Source organism: Carassius gibelio, chromosome B2 (genome assembly GCF_023724105.1).
Source record: "Carassius gibelio isolate Cgi1373 ecotype wild population from Czech Republic chromosome B2, carGib1.2-hapl.c, whole genome shotgun sequence".
NCBI classification, from domain to species: domain Eukaryota; kingdom Metazoa; phylum Chordata; class Actinopteri; order Cypriniformes; family Cyprinidae; genus Carassius; species Carassius gibelio.
The window spans coordinates 28,073,918-28,094,606 of record NC_068397.1 but is presented as its reverse complement, the minus strand read 5'-3'; the positions used below and the strand labels follow the sequence as shown (position 1 = coordinate 28,094,606).

At 36.3% G+C, this 20,689-nt stretch overlaps 2 protein-coding genes across 4 annotated transcripts; both read right to left on the bottom strand.

Moving 5' to 3' along the window:
* Nucleotides 1-65: 65 nt before the first annotated feature.
* LOC127950379 (semaphorin-4E-like) lies at nt 66-11,351 on the bottom strand. Of its 3 annotated transcripts, none has more exons than XM_052547388.1 (16): nt 11,212-11,349; nt 9,761-10,009; nt 7,810-8,107; nt 7,149-7,294; nt 6,964-7,026; nt 6,295-6,393; nt 6,110-6,209; nt 5,760-5,870; nt 4,807-4,958; nt 4,528-4,700; nt 4,250-4,406; nt 3,936-4,158; nt 3,442-3,557; nt 2,628-2,785; nt 2,472-2,524; nt 66-2,389 (listed from the first exon to the last, which is right to left on the bottom strand). In XM_052547388.1, exons 3-16 carry the CDS (start codon nt 7,922-7,924, stop codon nt 1,809-1,811), a joined length of 2,247 nt encoding a protein of 748 aa, XP_052403348.1. In that variant the 5' UTR covers nt 7,925-8,107; nt 9,761-10,009; nt 11,212-11,349; the 3' UTR covers nt 66-1,808. The 3 variants fall into 3 exon arrangements, with proteins under 3 accessions (XP_052403348.1, XP_052403349.1, XP_052403350.1); XM_052547389.1 differs by having other exon boundaries at nt 9,761-10,006; nt 11,212-11,345; XM_052547390.1 differs by lacking the exon at nt 9,761-10,009 and having other exon boundaries at nt 11,212-11,351.
* On the bottom strand, nt 11,005-19,739 carry LOC127950382 (signal-transducing adaptor protein 2-like). The gene is made up of 10 exons (XM_052547391.1): nt 19,544-19,739; nt 17,995-18,066; nt 16,985-17,104; nt 16,236-16,292; nt 15,146-15,297; nt 14,435-14,566; nt 13,666-13,937; nt 13,466-13,561; nt 13,111-13,272; nt 11,005-12,323 (listed from the first exon to the last, which is right to left on the bottom strand). Exons 1-10 carry the CDS (start codon nt 19,643-19,645, stop codon nt 12,268-12,270), a joined length of 1,221 nt encoding a protein of 406 aa, XP_052403351.1. The 5' UTR covers nt 19,646-19,739; the 3' UTR covers nt 11,005-12,267.
* Nucleotides 19,740-20,689: the final 950 nt, after the last annotated feature.

Below are 20,689 nucleotides of genomic sequence, written 5' to 3'. Positions count from 1 at the left end.
AAAAAAAAAAACTTTACACCTTGACATTTAATTTGTTGTTCATTGGAAAAAGCTGTTTACAAAGAGACATTTTACAGTATTTTATTTACATGGCATTACAGTTAAAATTGAGTTTCTGCAGTACATTCATATACAAACACTTCACATAAGATGCACTTTGAAACTGAGTCTGAGATGCAGTCACTTGACACTTGTCTTGGGGTATCCTGGAGATACAGGAAGCTCATTCCTGTCCGTGTGGACCTCAGGGCTCACAGTTTTTTTTTTTTTTTAAACCAGTCCACCTGGAAACAAAATTGTTTACAGGATGCAACATCATAAAACGATAACTTCTGAGCATGTACTATTCGCTGGTTTTGCGTCAAGAGTTTGTCTGTGGCAAAAGTTTGTTTTGTAGCCTAAATTAAACTTAACAATACATTTTTAACAAGTATTTTTGGGACATTTACCCAATGCACGATATCTATAACTAAAGTTGTAATAATCCTTCTTAATTGTAAACTAATTCTAAAAGAAAAGGAAGTCACACCAGAGAGGAATGATATTGCTGGAATCTGAATTTAACGAGTGAGCCTCAAAATATTAATATTAAACAGAATATTAGCGCCTATTGCTGTGCATGGTTATTATGGTTCTAGTTATCGTTCATGGAGTGAATGTGACTTTAGGCTTAATGTGGTGTAACTCATTTCAAAGACTCATTTCCTGTGTAAGTGGGCTACAATTGTGGTCTTTGCATTGAACCATTTGCCTACTTTGATGATAAGTATGTTCTTGTTTCCTGAATTTGTCACATAGAGCTTTTCATAACCAGATAAAACACACGACATGGCACTGTAAAACTGCAATTTATCATGTTAATTTAACATAAACTTCTAAATATAACAGATGACACAATTAAGTAATTGTGATTCTGCTTATTAAGTGATAAATGGCAGTGATAAATAAATACATGCTTATTTCAGCACCAAAAAATGTGCCATCACTTTATGTTTTACCACTAAATTATATATCTAATATGTCTAAGCATTTTTAACCTCAAAATATAGGGCAAATGAGTTCCTAAACATGATGAATGATGGGCTACACCTCAGAGATTTATTAGGGATTCACTGTGCACTAATGGCACTGAGCTTTGGCATTCTCAGACCTGGGACAGTTAAGCCAACCTGTCCTGTGCGTCCACTCTCAAGAAGTCAGGACGGCAAGTGTGGACATTGGGACAGGCTCTATGAACAAGAGAAGCCACAAAATGCAATATGACCACACTAGTAAGTCATGGCTTAAAAATAAAACATAAAATCGCCAATTGGTAAAGTATTTACATAAGAAATAAGATCCTCCGGTTCACACAGAAACACTCAAGGTCCTAAAAAAATGTTTTAAATTAAATGCTATTTTAACATAAGAAACCGCATTTGTGAGGCAGTTCATGTTAGAATATTGCCAAGCAGTTTTTAAGATTCACCATTTTCCCAGTTGGTTATGCATAACTAAAATAGCTGCCCAGTGGTGATGCAAATATGACCACCAAGTGAAAGTAATTTGGTAATTCTTGAACAAAGTAAGTTGCAATGTAGACAGTCCTTATGCAAAAAAGGGTCTTTTTTTTTGTCCAGTGGACATGGTGTGTGCCATTGCTGAACTATGGCATTAGAAGGAAGGTATGGATTCATCAAGGACAAAAAGTGGGTCAAAACATCAGTTTAGACAAAAGTTAACAGTTGCAAAAGAGGAGCCGGCTTCAGTTGGCCTGGTCTGCATATAAATGACGATTAGTCGCATTAGCAAGTCTATGCATAAAAATCTCAAATCTCAGATTCATCGTCTATATATCTCAATGTGATCTGACATGAGGAGTACCTCTGGTTGTTCGCATTGTTGTTGTTGCTGTTCAAGTTCACTGCTGATGATGCTATTTTTTGTTCTGGAGGCTGGTTCTCATACAGACTTCTATCGCACCTGTTCTCTGTGACCTTTACCCTCCTGTGGCAAAACGGCAAAGGAAAATGCCCTTTGTACAGGTTCCACATTACTAGCAGAGCTAGAGTCAGTGACAATAACACCACCATGGCCACAAGTGTGTTTTCTTTTCCCTTAACATTGCGTAGTAATGCTGTACTCCCGGATTCTGACAAAATTGTTAGATCATATCCTACGTGCTGGGTTTTGTAATTCCACTCTACAGAACTGCAGGTGTAGCGGCCGCCTGCGTCTGCAGAGGTGTTGATTATCATCAGGCTGTCGGACAGGATCTTGATGGTGTCTGAGAGATTGAGGGGTTGTCCGTTCAGTTGCCATTCAACCTGTGCCAGATTGGAGTTTGGCTCGCACCACAGCTGCACTGTACTGCCGTGGAAGAACGAGACGCTGATCGACTTACTGTCATCTGTAACACAAGGTCTAGATGTTACTTTTAGTGTTTCTACCAGAACATACAGTTTGAAGACTCTGGGATATAATAAAAGTACCTGTTTGTGGACATTTGTTGGATTTAACGGAACTCAAACTCTGAATCACAGTGCTGTGGAAGAAATAATAGCGTAATATAATTTCTCCTGAATCTGAGGTTTTATATTTATTTATTGTTGTTTATTTATTTGTTAACACATTTATTAGATTTTTACCTGGTTCTGTGTGTGCTGTTTATGGTAGAGCATTGTTCAGCCTCGAGGTCCCAGCCACAGTACGGATCCCTGGCCAGAACACAGTCCAGACACGTGTGGTACCGCCCACATTCATTGATGGACAGCTGAGCCACGCCCACATCGGAACCCACATACAGCTGTTGTTGGGATGACATCACACATAACTTAACATCTCTATAGACAATAATAGAAATTACAATCATTTTGACTCTTGCTTCAGTTGAACATTAAATATTCAAATAAAACTGCACAGTGAAGATATACTACTGTTAAAAGTTTGGGTTCAGTGAGATTTTTTTCAATGAAATTAATAATTTAAGTAAAGATTTGTTCAACTGATTTTTGGAACCTTATATTTATCAAAAAAAATACCCCCCCACCCCCCAAAAAAAATAAATTATCAGCATTTCCTTGAAAATATTAAGCAGCACACTTGTTTTCAACATTAATAAGAAATTTTTCTTGAGCAGCAAATCAGTATATTAGAAACATTTCTGAAGGATCATGTGACACTGAAGACTGGAGTAATGATGCTGAAAATTCAGCTTTGATTTGATCACAGGAAAAATACTTATAAAAATATATTCAAATAGATAACAGTTTGAATGTTAATATATACAGAAAGTTAATGTTAGCTGCTATTTAAGCTTTGACTTAGAAAGCATTCACCCTTACTTTGGTTTACCAGCTAAGTTACAGGAATAAAATTAGCTTTGTTGAAAAGAAACAGACACACAGAGCTCATGATGTTGCTAAGAGAGCCATAACATCAATAAATGCATCTGCTTATTACTTTGGTGTCGGAAAGTCGCAGTATCTTCACTGGCTCTGAGGGCTCAAACAGCTGAATCTCTTCCATAATGACCATCTCACCGCCATAATTCACAGCTTTCAGAACGGAACCGCTCTCTGATACATAACAGAACACAACACAATGCAGAAATTTCAGTTAAACACACTTACACAGCTAAAATATTACATATGATGTTATATTATAAAAGCCTATGGGCAAGACTTTTGATTCATTAGCCGCTATTGGGGAATAACAACTGTGCAGTAAACTGTAAAACTGTTTGCACTACAAACCAGTGTGTTCATAACTAAGATAATACATTCAAATAATAATAATAATAATAATAATAATAATAATAATAATAATAATAATAATAATAATAATATAAAATTAACAGTTATGTACAAATAAAAAAAGCTGTACAAAGATTAAACAGGAAGCCCAGAAAAACTTGGAAACTTTTGGAGGGTTTACTGATTATAAACAATTTTTACTTGTGCCAATGAACATGACTTGATGGCTGGTCCCGCTCAAGGCTGTCGCAGTGGCCACCACAATTCTAGTGAAAGCAGCGCCTGTCTTCACCAGCAGTGGTTTCTCTCCAAGCGCCTTGACAGCCTGGTCCATCAGCGGCTTGTCTTTAATAAACTGCAAGGTTTTGTCTGGGAGATCCAGAGATTTGGTGAAACCCATTTCTCTGGCATGATTATCAATGCACTGTAATTGAAAACAAAGTGAAGGTTAGTGAACTCTGGGAATCAGTGTTATTGAACGACTGCTGAACTGAGTTACTGAACAGAAGACTCACTGCTCCCGGTCGGGGATCGGGGACATCACCGGAGTACATCACCCACTTCACGAACGACGTCTCAACGGGAACAGGAGCCTTAAACTTGCCCTTTGAGAACACGCTCTTAATGTCTTCGATTTTGTATGCACATACCGCGGAGTACGGAGAGGAGTCTCTGTTGATCAGAAATAATGTTTCATTATTAATGAACTATTCAACAGCAGCACTATTATTGAACTGGTTTGAAAAAAATAAAATAAACTGTCTTTGAAGAAACAAAAAGATCCCAAACTTACAATTGTGGGGTAAAGACAGCATAAAACACGCAGGTGGTCCAATTACTGGGGCAAAAGTGGAAAACATCCTGGACGAGAAGAGGCAGGTTGTTGTTTGGAACGGGACAGTCAAGCCTTGCTTTTAGAAAAGAAGTCCACTTCCTCTGCAGCGTCCTCTGCCCACCCATGTCTCCCTGAAAGACATTACATTTTGCATAAATCGAATAAGTTGTCTAGACAGGAAATGCTGTAATGATTCTCAATACAGCTCATATGACTCAAGATAAGATGGGAATTTACCTTGCACACGCGAGCTACTCGAGAGACATCCATCTTGGTGTAGGAGTCATATTCCACTGCGGTCTCACTGAAGAACAGATAGAGCTTGTCATCGTCCCCCTCTGGGTTCGATTCTCCCTCCCGAATATGAGCCATGTGGATAAAATTTGGTTCTTAAATGACAAACAAACACACATATTTCAGTTACTATCAACTTCCTGTCAGCGTTAAGGCGTTTTCACCCACAACTGTTTTTCATGTTTTCACACCTTTTATCTGTATATGACTGTCATACTCTAACCACCCTGTCTGGCACCAACAATCACTCCACAGTGAAAGTATGTTAGATAATACATTCGTTTTAATGACAACCAAACCGCTGTAATACATTGGCTTCCCATCAAATGATGAGTTGGTTAGATAGCATTAACAAGCATTTGGACTAAAGTACCCAGGCTTGATTAGTTAGCTAATGTTAATCCCTGCTAGCAGATGGCATAAACTCTATTATGTAGAAGTTTTTAACTGGTCAGTAAAAAAGTAGAATTCAAAATAAATTTCTTTGCAAACAGCATATTATTAAGAATAAAGAATAATAGAAAAAAGCATTCAAGTGTTGAATGCACCAACTAAGAAAACTACAATTTAAACTAATGGAAATGCCACAAATAGTATATTGGTATTCCTAGGCTTAACTTAAAAACAGTCATTGCACTGTGCAAGTGCACAAAAATAAATAAATACATACAAATATATAAAAAAATTAATAAAAATAGTTGTGTACTGAAAAAGCCACATTGGAAAAAAATAGCTGACATTTTCTAAACAAAGTGTAATGGTGTTTTCCTGGAAAACCCGTTTTGGTTTGTTATAAGAGTACTATAATAAGTTTGCAAAATGCAGATATGTTCTGGCTGTTTTTAACCATACAGGGGTTGGAGGTTTGGTAAGGCATCACCATTCTTGTATCTCACCATTGAGCCAACCGCTTGAAAAGTCTGTCCGTAAGGAGTCCTCTGAGCTGCGCATCATAACCGGCTCTGAACCCCGAAAGTTTATTGAAGTAGCAGAGTACAAATCTCCATCTGCAAGAGAGAGAGAAAAAAACAAAACAAGAGTGATGATGCTGAAAATACTGGTACTAAAGTAACACTCCATTATATGTTTTGGTTATACTTTTGAAACAGTGTGATTCAATATAACTATCAATACATTTACAGTTATGCATTCTTGGCAGATGCTTTTATCCAAAGTCACACTGCGAAGTACACAAGTACTTTTATCATAGTATACTCCGCATCATAAATAAAGAGGCAGTACGTACCGACCATCTCTGATGTGTGTCGCTGAAAAGGATCAAAGGGACATTTCCCCTTCCCATCTTCTTGTTTACCCTCTAAAGTCAGACTACCATCGGCATAGGACTAAGAGAATGACATGCAACAAACACATAAAGCACTATATAATGGACATGTTATGTTTGTGACACTAATTCTTAATGAGACTCACCATATAGTCACAGGTTGGAGCGAATGCTTTGGTTCCACAAACATACATTCTGTCATCGTTTCTTTTATGAAGAATTCTGATATAATTTTTGCAGTCATTCTAAAGAAAAAGCAAACAATGCATCCAAAGTGAAACTAATAACTATTGTGAAGTGAAAAGAAATAACCTCAGTTCTCACCAAGCAAAACCATACGCTTCCTTTTCCTGCATGTTTATTGGTATGTTTGACTTTTACTTAGAATTAGATTTATATCTATTGATGTATCTGCTGTAATAATCAATATGAAGAGACACTGTCTGGCTTGATTCTTTTGGTTAGACACTCTTTAAACATCCTTAAACATCTATTTACCTTGCATAAAATATGAAATGCATGCAGATGACATTTTCTATTTATGTAAAAAATGAAGATTGTCCCATGAAAAGAGTGCATTTCTCATTTTGAAAAGATAATTTTAAGTACATTTTGATAAGCTTTAAATAATTAAGGCTTTAATAAACTGCATTCTGCCCACTCATAATGTATACACTAAACAAAGTTAGCAAAAAGCGTGCACATCTGCTAATAAAGCAAGACAAATGTCTATAATAAAAAACATGAAATACTGGTGCCAGGAACGCATTGTTTAAAAACATACATCAATGAGCTCAAAAGACGTGAAAACTCACTGTAGCATCTTTTCCTTTATTGGAACAATCTCTTTGCTCAGTATCTGTGACTGACCAGTTCACCTGTGGAGAATCAGTACAATTTACCATCATCCCTACATACAAAAACCCCAGTCTGCAGAATATTATTAAATGGATTAGCAAACAAACATGTTTTTGTGAATATTATGCAGTTAAGACCTCACCATGGTCTTTTTGACTGTAATGTCATCAAGGTCAAGGGCAAAAATGGCCTCCCTAGCACCCAGGATGAGCATGTTGAGATCTTCCCTCAAAAGCATAGTGGTGTAGTTCCAAACACCCTCCTCACGAAACAAACGTCTTCCATTTCCTAGCAACAAATAGAGGCCACAGTCAAGCGCAGGAGTAGCTAACCTTTGCCAAAAATGGAAATCACACAAAGAACAATTAAACATTGTTCGAAGAAAGAATTGTGCTCCATATCTTTTCTAAGCAGCAAAACACATTTAAACATAAAATAAATAAATAAACAAAAATAAGCGAATAAAAAAATTATAATTGCATAAATAAATGTAATGTTATTACCATGATTCCCGGCACACAATGGAAAAAATACTTTGAACAGTAGCATGTTAGTAACACCGTAATAGTCTTTAAAGCACCTTTATATATGAATATGTAAATCAAACACCGAGCACCATGGCATACAGTAGCTTTAACACAAATAGTTTGCAGATACCTACTTTTGATTTCATATTTTGTATCTAATGCACATAATTCAATTTTTTATATACCCAAATATTTTCCACTTTGGACCACTTTACATCAAAGTACATTGGTATTTTGTAATGACGTCCAAACATAATTATCATAAATTTAACTTACTATTAATTGGCACTGTTTTGCGAGGTATGGTATTCGGTGTCGCTCCCAATCCTCCGCTCAGCGTTGCTGGACTCCAGATGTAAAACACACAGAGCACAGCCAGCAGAAACATCATTCAGCGCTCCAGTAAAAAAATCAGTCAGTGATTTTGGTCTAAAGACGGTGCGAGTGCTAGATTCCTGTGTCGTCTGTCTGTCAGAGTTTCCTCATCCTTGCTTCAGTCCAGAACGCTTCCATACTGAGATATATGACTTTAGCTGCAAAGAACGCTCTTCAGCAAAGAACCCTTTGAGTCCATCTGAAAGAAAGAGAGAGAGTGTGAACAGGCAGGGGTGCTGGCAGCAGTATTTCTGTCACTGCTATAGTGATGCTAATGCGAAGACTGAAAGCTTTTACTCTAGGACCTTGACAGAGACACACGGTTCTGCTTTTCAAGCCACAGAACGACACAAAGCTAGAATAGCAAAGAAATACCCCAGCCACATCCTGAGATATGCCTTAGAAACCTAAAAAAATGACGTGCACAATAGGATGTATAAACTGAAAAGTTACACAGGTTTTAAAAAGTAATCTCTCCTTCCCATCTTGTTAAAGACGACAGGCTGATTAAAAGCTCCCAAGAAATATTTACTGTCCGAAAGCCGAAATACCTCACAGGCATGATGAAGAAATGAGAACCAGAAATGTACCATCATTTTGCAGCCTGTGTTTGCAAGGTGGTTGCTCACAAACCCAAAACCTGGATATAGGTAGATTAGTATGGATTAGTGTATTTCCATCAATTTGATTGATCTCCAAAAAATAAAAAAATACAAATAATAAAAAAAAATGGCCTGAAGTTTAATACTTGCAAAGTGCAATAACGTAATGAGAGAGGGGAAATTTTAATGCTTGACAAAACCAGTCATACAAACCATATCCTGTCCTACTGACACCAGTAACACTTTGTAAGTGCTGCTAATTTTGACAGAATGACTGCAAGCACCGTATGAATGCACCATCAATGCATCTTGAGACACAAGTGCTCAGTGCTGCATTTATTATCTGTTTGCAGAAGCATATGTTTACTACGTTGCTGACAAAGAGCATGATTATGGAATGTCAAGAGAGATGCGCTGTAGCATGAGCAGAGATCTGATCAAAAACCTCTCATATTTCACCATGACACGCACTTGTGCACAAATGCTAACTTTTAAATAATTGTGGGGGCTTTCTACCCTACTAATTGCTAATATAGGCCAAATAAGTTCAATTACCACAGCCTGACATGATCCTAGCCCTAAATTACACTTTTTTTTTTGAGACAGAATGAGTCAAACATTATTTAATCCCTAAAGAGAATCATACTAGATTCAAGGACACCCACATAAGGAAGAGAGAGGCATTACGAGAAATGTACGTATGAAGATATAGCCTGTTTAAAAATAAGGCTTAATAGAAATATATATATATATATATATATATATATATATATATATATATATATATATATATATATATATATATATATATATATATATATATATATATATATATACACACACACACACACACACATACAAAAAAAATAATACATGCAAAAGTGCATTACTATTTAAACATCAATTAAAATTACATTTGAAAAAGTAATAATGAAATCTAATTAAAAAAAAATGCTATTATATCCATAATTATAGAATAATCCTTGTGTTTAAGGGCCTTAAGCATGAAATTCATATTCAGACAGGTTCAGGACATCACAAATAATACCAAAATCTAATTTTCAATAAGTGATGTGTAAGTCAACACGTTAAATGCATCAAAAGAAAAGTTCAGTGTATGATCAGTAAACACTGCTGTAAAGCTCACACAAGTGAAAACAGCTGAGCTGTTTCCACAGAATGCATTTCGGTACTCAGTTCCTTTGAAAATAAGTTTTAAACGCAGCAATGGCTGAAAAATGTGTGCTCACCATGCAACCAAATCCTCTCTCAGTTCTCCTGTGCTCGCATTAGTGAGTGGTTCCTCTTCAAACACACACAAAAGCACATGCACACACACACTCTGCCAGCCCTCCAGTGCACAACAAATCAAAAGTGGTCAAACTCTCAAAAGCAACAGATTGTGTTGCAGTGAATAGAGCTCATGGTGTCTTCTGCTCTGTGTGATAGAGCATTAAACTGCTCAGATCCTGCAGTGTGAAGTCAAAGATTTTCTTCTGCTGGAGATAAAAGAGAGCGAGAGAACACAAAACATGCTTTTAGAAGCTCCTCACTCTCAAACAAGTCCCTACACGTAACTGCAAGAGAGTGTGAAATGCAGAAAGTGGAGTGAAGGTGAGGCTGTATTGTGTTTTCTGATCTGAGCCAAGTTTGCAGCTGTAGTAAACAAAAGAGAACACTCATGTTGATTTTCTCTATTTCAAACTTTCAAAACAAATTTTGAAAAAAGAAGAAGAAAAAAGACTGTTCTCACCTCAGCGTCTTTGAGAAGTTCACTGGCTCACTGTAGCTTCTGCTACTATCCAAAACTTGTTTTTATGTTCATTGTGACTTTATTTCTTTTCTTTACACACATTCAGATGATCTGGAAAATCTGGACGAACTTGTTCTGAAGCCTACTGTTCCAGTTTTTCACTGATGACTCAGATCAAGGTCTAAGGAATCACTGCTAAATTTTGTTTTTGTTTTGCAAATCTAACCTTTGTTTATAGTGAACAATATAAATATGCAAGAAACAACTTAGCAATAAACGGCCAGAAAAAAACAATTACTGACACAACTTCAACAGCATTTCTTCTTTTAATGCTGGTCAACTGCCAGCTGGGTAGGCAACAGGCATTTTCAAAGTTAAATATAGGCTTAGACTTTGTTTTATGTAGCGTTTGTTATCCAATTTCAATATGAAAAATGAAATGTTGAGGTAAAAGTTAAAGGACACTGACGCCACCTGGTGGTCAATATAAACCCTGACAGCGATTCCTCTTCGCCTCTCTTTATTTTGCGATAAACAACTTGTAATATACATTTTTTATGGCAAATAACCGGATATTTACCTAATGAATAATTAAATATTTAAAGGTATTTTAATATCTGCGGATTTTACTGTTAGTAACGTTTTCAGTCGCAAGATGTCGGTAATGAGCTTCAGTTAGCATGAAAATAGGTCCACGGACAAACACACGCAGTTTACAACATGTAAGACTAGAACAACGGGTGAATTCTACAAAACCTTCCCTTTAATTCCCATAAATATCACAGTTATAAATAAGAAATGATTTTAACATCACATGAAAACTTATCTACAAAGTCACAGTAGCACCATGCATGTTTATGAGAACGATAATGACAGTTGGTCGATCAGGAACACAACAGTCTTACAACCTATCAACATAAACGCTTACAAATCTGGGAATAAACTCACCTCTAGAAGGCTGAATTGTCCTTTATATTCAAATACCATTTTATGAGAGCAAAGCCTGCTTCATGAACTTGGTAGTTCATCCTGCTGATTTGTCCAACAGCATCATACGGATTTTAAAACATAACAGCTCTAACGTTACTGAGACAGAAGCAGGGTCAAAAATTAACTTTTGCCACACCTCTCAGTTTATGGCCACGAATAATTCATATTGGCCATAAACTGCTTCGTTTTCATTGAGGGAAAAATATATTTGATCCAGTCATGAAAAAACAACATTATAGCCGTTTTTCAGAGTGGTTTTGACCATTGATTTTAGAAGTTTTTATAGCAGGGTTGGTGGATGGTTTCTTTACAGCATGTCACTTTCAGCAGTAACAGTCTATTTAAATCATGTATTAATTTCAGGATCTTAATGAAGTTAGTATTTTTATTAGCAATCCAGTAGATCAAACAAAAGCAATGCCAATGTCATGGGCTAGATTCTCAGAGAACGATGATTAAAATACAATCAAAGTCACTTTGGATCAAAGCATCTCCAAAACGTATTTGCTTTTTATTAACCCAATTTATTCGGTGCTTGGCGAGTGTTCATTTTGGACCCTACCTCGAACCGTACCAGATTCACATTCATCTGGGCATTTAGATCACTAAAACCAGTAATACAAGTCATACATGTTTGATGTGCTTCTTTCTGAAATGTGTGGAAATGTCCTCTCAACTCATGGTTTGACAGTAGAAACCTGAGTGTTAAGGTCTAATTAATAGTATAGAGAGAGGTCTGGAGAATCTTGGCTCAGATTTTTTCCCCCATTTAAATTTCAATAATCTCAACAGAAATGCCATCATTCTGTGATGGTATTATTATGAGGCAGGATGAGCTGGTAGACCGCCGCTCTCGTGTTATAAATAAAGCCAAATAAAGTGGCATTGTTTCAGTCACACTGAGGGAAGAATGTCGTTTACAGGGAGTCTTTGTCCGTTCAACAGGACCTCAGTCTTTAGCGGAAGGCACTGGAGGAATGAGACGACGAAGGGTGGGCAGAAACGAGGAGGAAATCACTCTTGACTGGTCCGTCTCTTCTCCAGCTTCTGTTTGAGCTCGTCTGTGAGGCCTGATGGGAAGAAAACGTATCTTAGAAAAAGATAACTTAGAAAACTTAAAAATATCTTAAATATAGTCATATTTTCACCCTCATGTTCTGTTCATATTGATTTTATATTCAGTATGTCTGGGGTCTGCGAGACACCTCTGAACATGGGAAAAAAATATTAAATACCTTTGCGAAGTTTGAGTAATGTAAGATTTAATAAAGCTTATCAAACAAAGTGTCTTCTGCTTAACAACGCTTAATTTATTTGATAAATTTTTTTTTAAAACAGTAATATTATGAAACATTTTAAATAAAAAATGTTCTGTTTGTTTTAAAAAGTAATTTATTTCTCTAATGCAAAGCTAATATCAGTCTTCAGTGTCACATGATCCTGCAGAAATCCTTCTAATATGTTGATTTGCTGCTCAAGAAACATGATCACATTTTTTAAATAAAATTTTAATATTTGACAATTTTCACAATTCTTCCTTGAACAGTTCCAAAGAACTGTATTTATTTTAAATATAAATCTTTTGTAATATTATGAAATGTCTTTACTGTCAATTTAATGTATCCTAACTGATTAAAACTAATTTCTTTAAAAATCTATATACGGTATATTCCCAAATCAGTGGTGGTATGTAAGAAATATAAAAAATATTTAAATAATATTTATTTAAATTATATTATGAAATACTGATTTATTATTTCACTTTTTTTGTGATATCAACTGTTTAAGTCAATTTGTTCAAAAACAAGAAAAATCAGATCCTCCCCAAAAATGTAAGTAAGTTAAAATGTTATAAACCGTTTTGGAGCTGGAGCCCTGGGGTCTTACTCTGAGAGAGCGGTGAGGGAGACAGAACCAGTCTTCTCATGGAGTTGGACGGAGAGCCAGACGGGGAAAAGTATTTTGGTGAGGAACTGGGAGATCTGGTCTGTGACCGCAGCGACCATCTGTCTGTACTTACTGGACACACACATACAAACTCACTTGACTTGTTTCATACTTTTTGAACAAGAGCCACTACAGCATCCAGATGCAAATGTTCCTGCATGTTGTTTGGAAGGAGCATGGAAACTGGCATAATAGACTAATCATATGAAAGCCAAATTTGTGCAAAAAAGCATAAAAACTGTGTGCAGCATGATCTGTATGGTACCTTGTTTAGGTGGCAGTGATGGAGCTCGAGAAAGAGGTCCAGAGGGAGCACAGTGCAGGGTTCGCTCTCCATTCTCATCATTGGACGACACAAACGCTACAGGAAAGGTACATTTAGATGCTGAATTAAGTATGTCTTCATTTATGGTCAAACTTCATGTAGATGTACGGATCGTGAACATATTTGTGTTGCTGACATACTGATGTTCTCCTCATAAGGCTCTTCTAATATGAAGGGCTGAAGAGTCCCGGCGGTTTTCTCCACCAGTGCATTGATGACATCATGCAGTGTGGGACAGGGGATCTGCAGGAAGAGACGAAAAAATAAAATAAGGAGTGAGATTTTCCTAAGGTTGTTGCTTTCGCATAGATTCTCTTTATTTAGAAAGTCATTTTCACATACTGGGTTTTCCACATCGACAATGTAACCACCCTGCTGCTTCTGTGTCACTCTGTAATGCCTGAACACTGATCTGAAGCAGAAAAAAAGAGAGGCATAATTGACATATAAAGAAACCAACACAATGACTGATATCATAGTTTACATTGAGATCCATTGATTGTCATAACAGACTTAACATCCTGTGATGATGTCATAATGAGAATTAAGAATTAATTGCACAAAGCCCAGTGGAAGAAAATTACAAACAACAACAAAACAAGTCAACTATATTTCATTTAGTAGTGAGAAATAAATATAATTGTTTTCCACTAATATCTGAGGCTGCTTGGCATATTTTATGCTCTTATGGTCTCCTGTGCACTTCATTTCATGAGCATCATTTCAAATAGTGTGCAGAGTTGCCACCTTTTGCAAGCATCTAAATAGGTTCAATAAAACCAATGAGGTTCTATTTGATTTTGGATGCTGTTTTAGAAGTCAGCTGTCTATGTAGACAGCAAAGCAGCTTACCAGGTTTTAGAACAGAGCTAAAGTGTGTTTTTGGTAGTGCTCTAAATGTGTTTTTACCCGTTCAGGTCTTGTCGTGTTGTGACGGCGAGTGAAGATCCGTCCCGGCCTGGTCTGAGCAGCATGTTCCCGCAGTCTGGATGTCTTTCTAGCAGCACCTCAGCTTCAGTACGAGACACAGGCCTGAAACACCTGCCAAATCACAGACAGAAGCACTACCACATCAACATTTGTCTCAAGCATCCACTAAAAATTAGATTAAACATAAAGAAGTTAAGCATGTAATAGATCATTTTGGTAAAGAAAGCCTATAAATGACTAGGATAAAAAATAAAATGACCTAATCCCAGCCGAACACTGTTTTTAATGAATAATGAGAAGCGAAACCTTAGTGAGAAGTGTCATTTTAACAAGAACATGACAAAGCATGAAAACAGCAGCAAATACAATCTGTCTGTCAATAGATGAGACGTTATAAATAACACACCAACCACACCGCATATACCTCATAAACCATACACCTTTATATATTAGAGTTTGGCTGCATTTTGTAGTTCTGCGAACTGACATATGAAATTAGATTAGCATTCAAGAGACTTTCAACTGGCATTTTATTGATTATTTTTATTGCTGTGCAGGACGCTTTTCATGTGCTTTATTAGGAAAAGTAAACGCCCTTCTCCTGAAAGTGATGCTTTAGCTATGTATAAACACCCAGACGCTCAAGAATGTCTCCCAGAAACACACTCGCTCACATAAACAGACACTCACGCAGGTATTTCCCCCACCAGCGGGAGCGAGAGGGGGGACGAGGGGGCTCTGGAAGACGCACGTGCCTTTCGACGCATTTTTTCTTTCTCCACGACTTCCTTCAGCATGTGCAGCTGCCCGGGCAGGAGGGTGAGAGTCGTGGGCACAGCCAGCTGGAATCAAACACAAAGCATGTGTCTTTTTGATTTGCACGGTTAAATACACCATCCATGGAGACTCTGATCTCTTTATCTATAAAAACAGAAGCGTGAGGGAAGGGTTTTGGTGGTGTTCAACTACAGCCAGTGGATATGATGGTGATTTATTGTTTTATAACACCTGCTCATGTTTTATGATGGACGGAAAACTGACTTTATTACACATCTAAAGTCCACCACAAACCGATTTAATTCTAAAATGGATAATAAAAGTTAAAAATTACATTTCTTGAGAAATCTGAAAAACATCCACAATACTGTCAACAATAGAAGATTTAACAAAGTCTACAGTAGTCTAAAAAGAATCTAAAATATACATCCACTCTATTGCATTTCAGTTGTATTTCTAGTCCCAAAAAGCATCCATGTAAAGTGATTGAAATATTAAACACTTCATATGACATGCATCAAAACAGAGTAAAAGAACAAAATATCAAGACAATCGATATTTGATTTATTTCAGCTGATAATGGTTTCTGATAAAGAAAAAATATATATTTAGTGTCAATTGCAAAGTCTACCAAGAGAAGTGTCAGTAAATGGTGCAATAGTGTCATGTGGATATATTTTAGGAAATATTCTGTTTATAATATATGTAAACAATAACATGGTCATAAAACGCAAACTTCGCAGTTCAAAGGTCTCATGACTCATTGACAAACGCAGAACAACACTATTATTCAAGATGACGTAAAGCAGAAGTCTGATTGAAATAAGTGTTTAAGTCAGCAGATAAGTGTTTACTGATGCACAGAACTTGACCTAGACTTTCTCGGAAACAATAAGAAAATGTGAGCACTAAGCAAGCATTTACACAGTATTTACTGTAAGGCAAAAACTCATCAGATGTGTCATCTCCTGTTAAAAACATTTCCTCATTTGACTGAACTTACATCTACGACAGAGTAAAGAAAACCTTTCCACAGCTCACGCGCCTCCAGATTTGGTGCCTGGGAAGAAAGAGAGAGACACTGACGTTAATTATATTATTTAGAACTAAAAATCCAATGGAATATTTCCTTACACTAGTGCATTACATTAGAGACATATAATATCTCACTGTCAGTTAGAGCTCCATTTACATTTATTGATTCAGGCAATGTTTTTATTCAGCGAGGATGCATTAAATTGATCAAAAGTGTCAGTGAAGAACTTACAATGTTACAAAAGATTTCTATTTTAAATAAATGCTGTTCTTGTGTTTTTGCATTTGTAAGTGCATTAGTATTTGTGAATTAAATTCTCACAGAACAGTTATTTATGTATTTCTCTGAGGTATGGTTGGGCTTTGTAAGAGGAAGTATCAAAGTACAGTGTCTTTTTAGGTGTGGTGTGAAGGTAATCTCTACACAATCTCGTCTAGCAGACTTCTGATTCTGAACGCAGAATAACCCTTAAAAGTTTTCAATAAATAATCCTCAGGGTTTCCTGAGCTAAGCCTACAGCATATTCAACACTGCTGAGTCTTGACCAGATCATAATATGACCTGGAGCTGTCTGGAACTGTTACTACTGGCATCAGTCGTGGTGAGAATAAACAGGAGTAAAATAACGTGTGAAAGTGAAACTGTGGGTGTGAGGCTGAGATGAAGGTCATAAGAGGAGTCAGACGCATGCATACTGACAGACATCTGATACTCACAGTGAGTTTGATTTCTCCATCCTTCATGCGGAGGTTCAGTCTGGCTGCCTCCAGATTCCGATCACGACTCGGGTCATCGATCAGAGACACAAACCCACTCAGATCCAACTTCTCTACATACTAATCAGAAAACACACACATGCAGAGCAACATTTAAAGGAACAGTTTACCCACAAATGCCTTTCCAATCCTTCCAATTGATTTGTGTGAAACACACAAAAAACTGATTTTGATTAGAAATTCTCATGTCTATTATTATTATTATTATTATTATTAATAATAAAGTTAGTTAATTTATATTAATAGAAATTAAAAAATATTTATAAATAAACTATTTTAATAATATAACTTTTATAAATACATATTTAAAAATATTTATAATCACATTTTAATATATTATTATCATCATTAATAATTTTGTTTTGTTATTTAAATACAGAAGCTATATATTTGATTATAATATATACAATATAAAAATGTGCAAAAATATATTTTTTTAATAAAAATGACCATTATTATTATTATCATTATTATTATTATTAATACAGATCTCAATACTAATATTAAAGTAAACTATTCTGGTAATAAAAAAAATAACCCTCAGAATAGCCACAACTCAGAATAACACCCTTTAATAAACACTTTATAAGTGATCACATTCTGTGAACATCTATGTAAATATAAAACTCCCACTCAGTGTGATTTCCCAGCAAACGTGCATGTTACTACTTCTAGATACCTCCCCATCCACAGCTGAGGTTCTCCATGGGTTCAGAATGAAAATCAATACTGAAACCACAATTAAGTAGAGTCTGATAAAACTCCTCTTTGCCATCTGCTCTCTCGTGGCTGAATGCACTTTAATGAGACGATAAGGTTATGATGGATTTTAGACTTGAAGGGGATTTGCAGAAGAATGTCCTTCTAGATCTAGATGCTAATGCTCCATAGACTGATAGAGGATTGGATGAGGCAAACATCTGTATAATCCATATATATATATCACTTACATTTGTGTCCTTAGGGTTGTTGAAGAAGTACAGTGTGTTTCCACATAAACAGGTCCATAAACGCCGAGCTACCTGAATCCAAAGAAAACAAAAGCGAAATTTCCATATCTGTTTTTTAAGTACATATAAGATATGCATGTTATAACTCAATTTGCATTATAGTTGGACATTATTGGGCTATATAAAGGCATAAAAGTGACAATAAAGTGCAGTCAGACTGGTTAAATGTGTGTTCAGGGCTCCAATGAATAATTTTGACATGTTAATGCTCTGACAGCGCAGCAAATGGCAGTCGTCTCTGCATAGATTACTGCTCTTCTGTCTGTAATTCTCTGGTCTGTCTGACTCAATCCTGATCTCAGTGGCAGCTCATGGCTCCCCGGGGCACACACACACACACACACACGCCGACCCGGAGCACAGCTGTCCAAAATCTGAGACCCACCCCCCTACACACCCGGTGCACCTGAACCCCTCTCAATATTCCCTCCTGAATATGCAATCTAGGATTAATTTGAGTAAGTGGTGCTTTGTCAACACCATTTTTTCTTTAGTATCGAATTTAAATTTTATTTGTCTGTACATTTCATAGTTTAATAGCTACTGCATATTTAGAGTTTTACATACTCTCTAACGTGTATGTTATATATAAAAATAGAAAATATCATGTAATCGAACAGTTAATTTGGTCACTTAAAGGCAAGGTTAAATTTAGTGTAGTAACACCAAAAAAATTATATAGATATTACAAAATAAATAATATTACAATAAAACATAGTCCAGTAATATCTAGAAAGCCTATTTTTATGAATGATATAATGCTGAAATAAGTCAATGAAATTAAACACTTATTTTGCATAGTATGAACTTAATTTACTAAAATGGCCGTTCTGCACAGACACTAAGGTTGGTATGTAAATGATTTCTAAACTGCAGTATTTATTAACCAGATTAATAAGTTAGAAGTGCCTCAAAGTTACATGAAAACAGAATTTGCAAATGTGCACTTTGGTAAAAGTCATGCACTACTTATTGGTGCTTTTAAAAGCCAGCAATAGACACGAAGCGAACAAAGTAAATGTAACATGATAGATGCACTGCAGCAAGAGATGCGTCTTTCACTGAATGCCTGGAGATTAAACACGTGGTGGATCATATTAATCACACACACTTCGGACTGCATGTGGTCTTCATTAAGGTGTGTCCACTACCAGAGCAGCTGAGAAGCAGCAGAGAATTTAAAGCACCGACAGACAAAAATAAGAGCTCACATATGAGTTATGGCATTTAAAGAGCTGTCAGACAGCAGCATAACGCATGGCACAGAGAAACGCCGGCTCGTTCATCCATTAACGTTACAATAGAAATGCACAACCGATATTTGAGTGGTCACTTGGCAATCGAAATAATATTCAGACAGCAGATCCAAGCAAACCTCGCCCTTATCCACACAATACGCGCGTGCGGCATATGCCACTGCGCTTCATAAACCGCTGTGCGCATTGATATAATCAGATCAAGTGTTTGACATGCCATAACGTCCGCTTACCTTCTCTTTCGCTCCTCTTTTCTCCAGGTATCCCTCATAATAACAGGGCGGCAGCTGCGCTCTCGTGCTCCCGGTGCGAGGATTAGCGGGCGCTACCGCCATGACTCGAGCAGCTCTGCCCGGTAACGTTACTGACACACACACACACACACACACACTCTCAAACACAGCAGCGGGACAAAGAGCCGCTGGATGATGCTGCTGACCGGGAAACGACACGCCTTCTTTGGCCGAGAGATGGATGGTACTGGATATGCGTGATTAATCTCGTCACTGACACGCATTCAGCTGCACAACACGATCGAGACTCAATATGCCATCTGTGATTACATTATGAAAGTATAATGGAAAGATAATAATACTGCTCGTTGATTAAGAAAATAATGAATTCTACTGTAATTCAGTTAGAGTTGAAGGTTTTATTATGTAATAGGCTATATTAGAAATTATATATATTATATATATGTTACAACATTACGTACTAACATTACGGTCAACGTAATAACATTGTAGTAGACTAATAATAACAATTTTGAAATGGATACACAAAATTCTAAATAAATTACTATTAAAACGATATCAAATTGTGTTTTTTAGTCCTAAAAATATATGTTCTATACACAAACACACACACACACACACACATACACATATATATATATATATATATATATATATATATATATATATATATATATATATATATATATATACACACTTTTTCATATTATTATTAATATTCAAATTATAGACAATTCTTTTTCATATTTTATTTCCGAATCAGAATGAGCTTTACTGCCAAGTATGGTTGCGCATACAAGGAATTTGTTTTAGTGACATAAGCTTCCAGTACAGAGAACATCACACAGACAAAAATAAATAAATAAAACAACACAAACAAACACATATGTAAATATAAATAGACAAGTATTGAAAAATAAATAAATTGTATGAACAGCTGTGCTATAGATGATAAAATGGAATATGATAAGTTTTCCTTTTATTTATGCCATTATTTATTTTTGCCATTTTTTTTTTTTTATACAATAGGACAGATCAGAGCTGACTGACAGGAAGTGATGCAGGAGAGAGATGGGGGTGGGATCGGGAAAGGTCCTGGAGTCGGGATTCAAACTCAGGATGGCC

Coding starts and splice junctions, on each gene's coding strand:
- LOC127950379 (XM_052547390.1), bottom strand. CDS start 7,924: ATGATGTTTCTGCTGGCTGTGCTCTGTGTGTTTTACATCTGGAGTCCA. Junction 4,159..4,249: donor CCGATCCCCGACCGGGAGCA/GTGAGTCTTCTG, acceptor TTTCAATTACAG/TGCATTGATAATCATGCCAG. Junction 3,558..3,935: donor AGTCATGTTCATTGGCACAA/GTAAAAATTGTT, acceptor GTTATGTATCAG/AGAGCGGTTCCGTTCTGAAA.
- LOC127950382 (XM_052547391.1), bottom strand. CDS start 19,645: ATGGCGGTAGCGCCCGCTAATCCTCGCACCGGGAGCACGAGAGCGCAG. Junction 17,105..17,994: donor ACAACCCTAAGGACACAAAT/GTAAGTGATATA, acceptor TTTTCTGATTAG/TATGTAGAGAAGTTGGATCT. Junction 14,567..15,145: donor CTGGTGGGGGAAATACCTGC/GTGAGTGTCTGT, acceptor GTGATTTGGCAG/GTGTTTCAGGCCTGTGTCTC.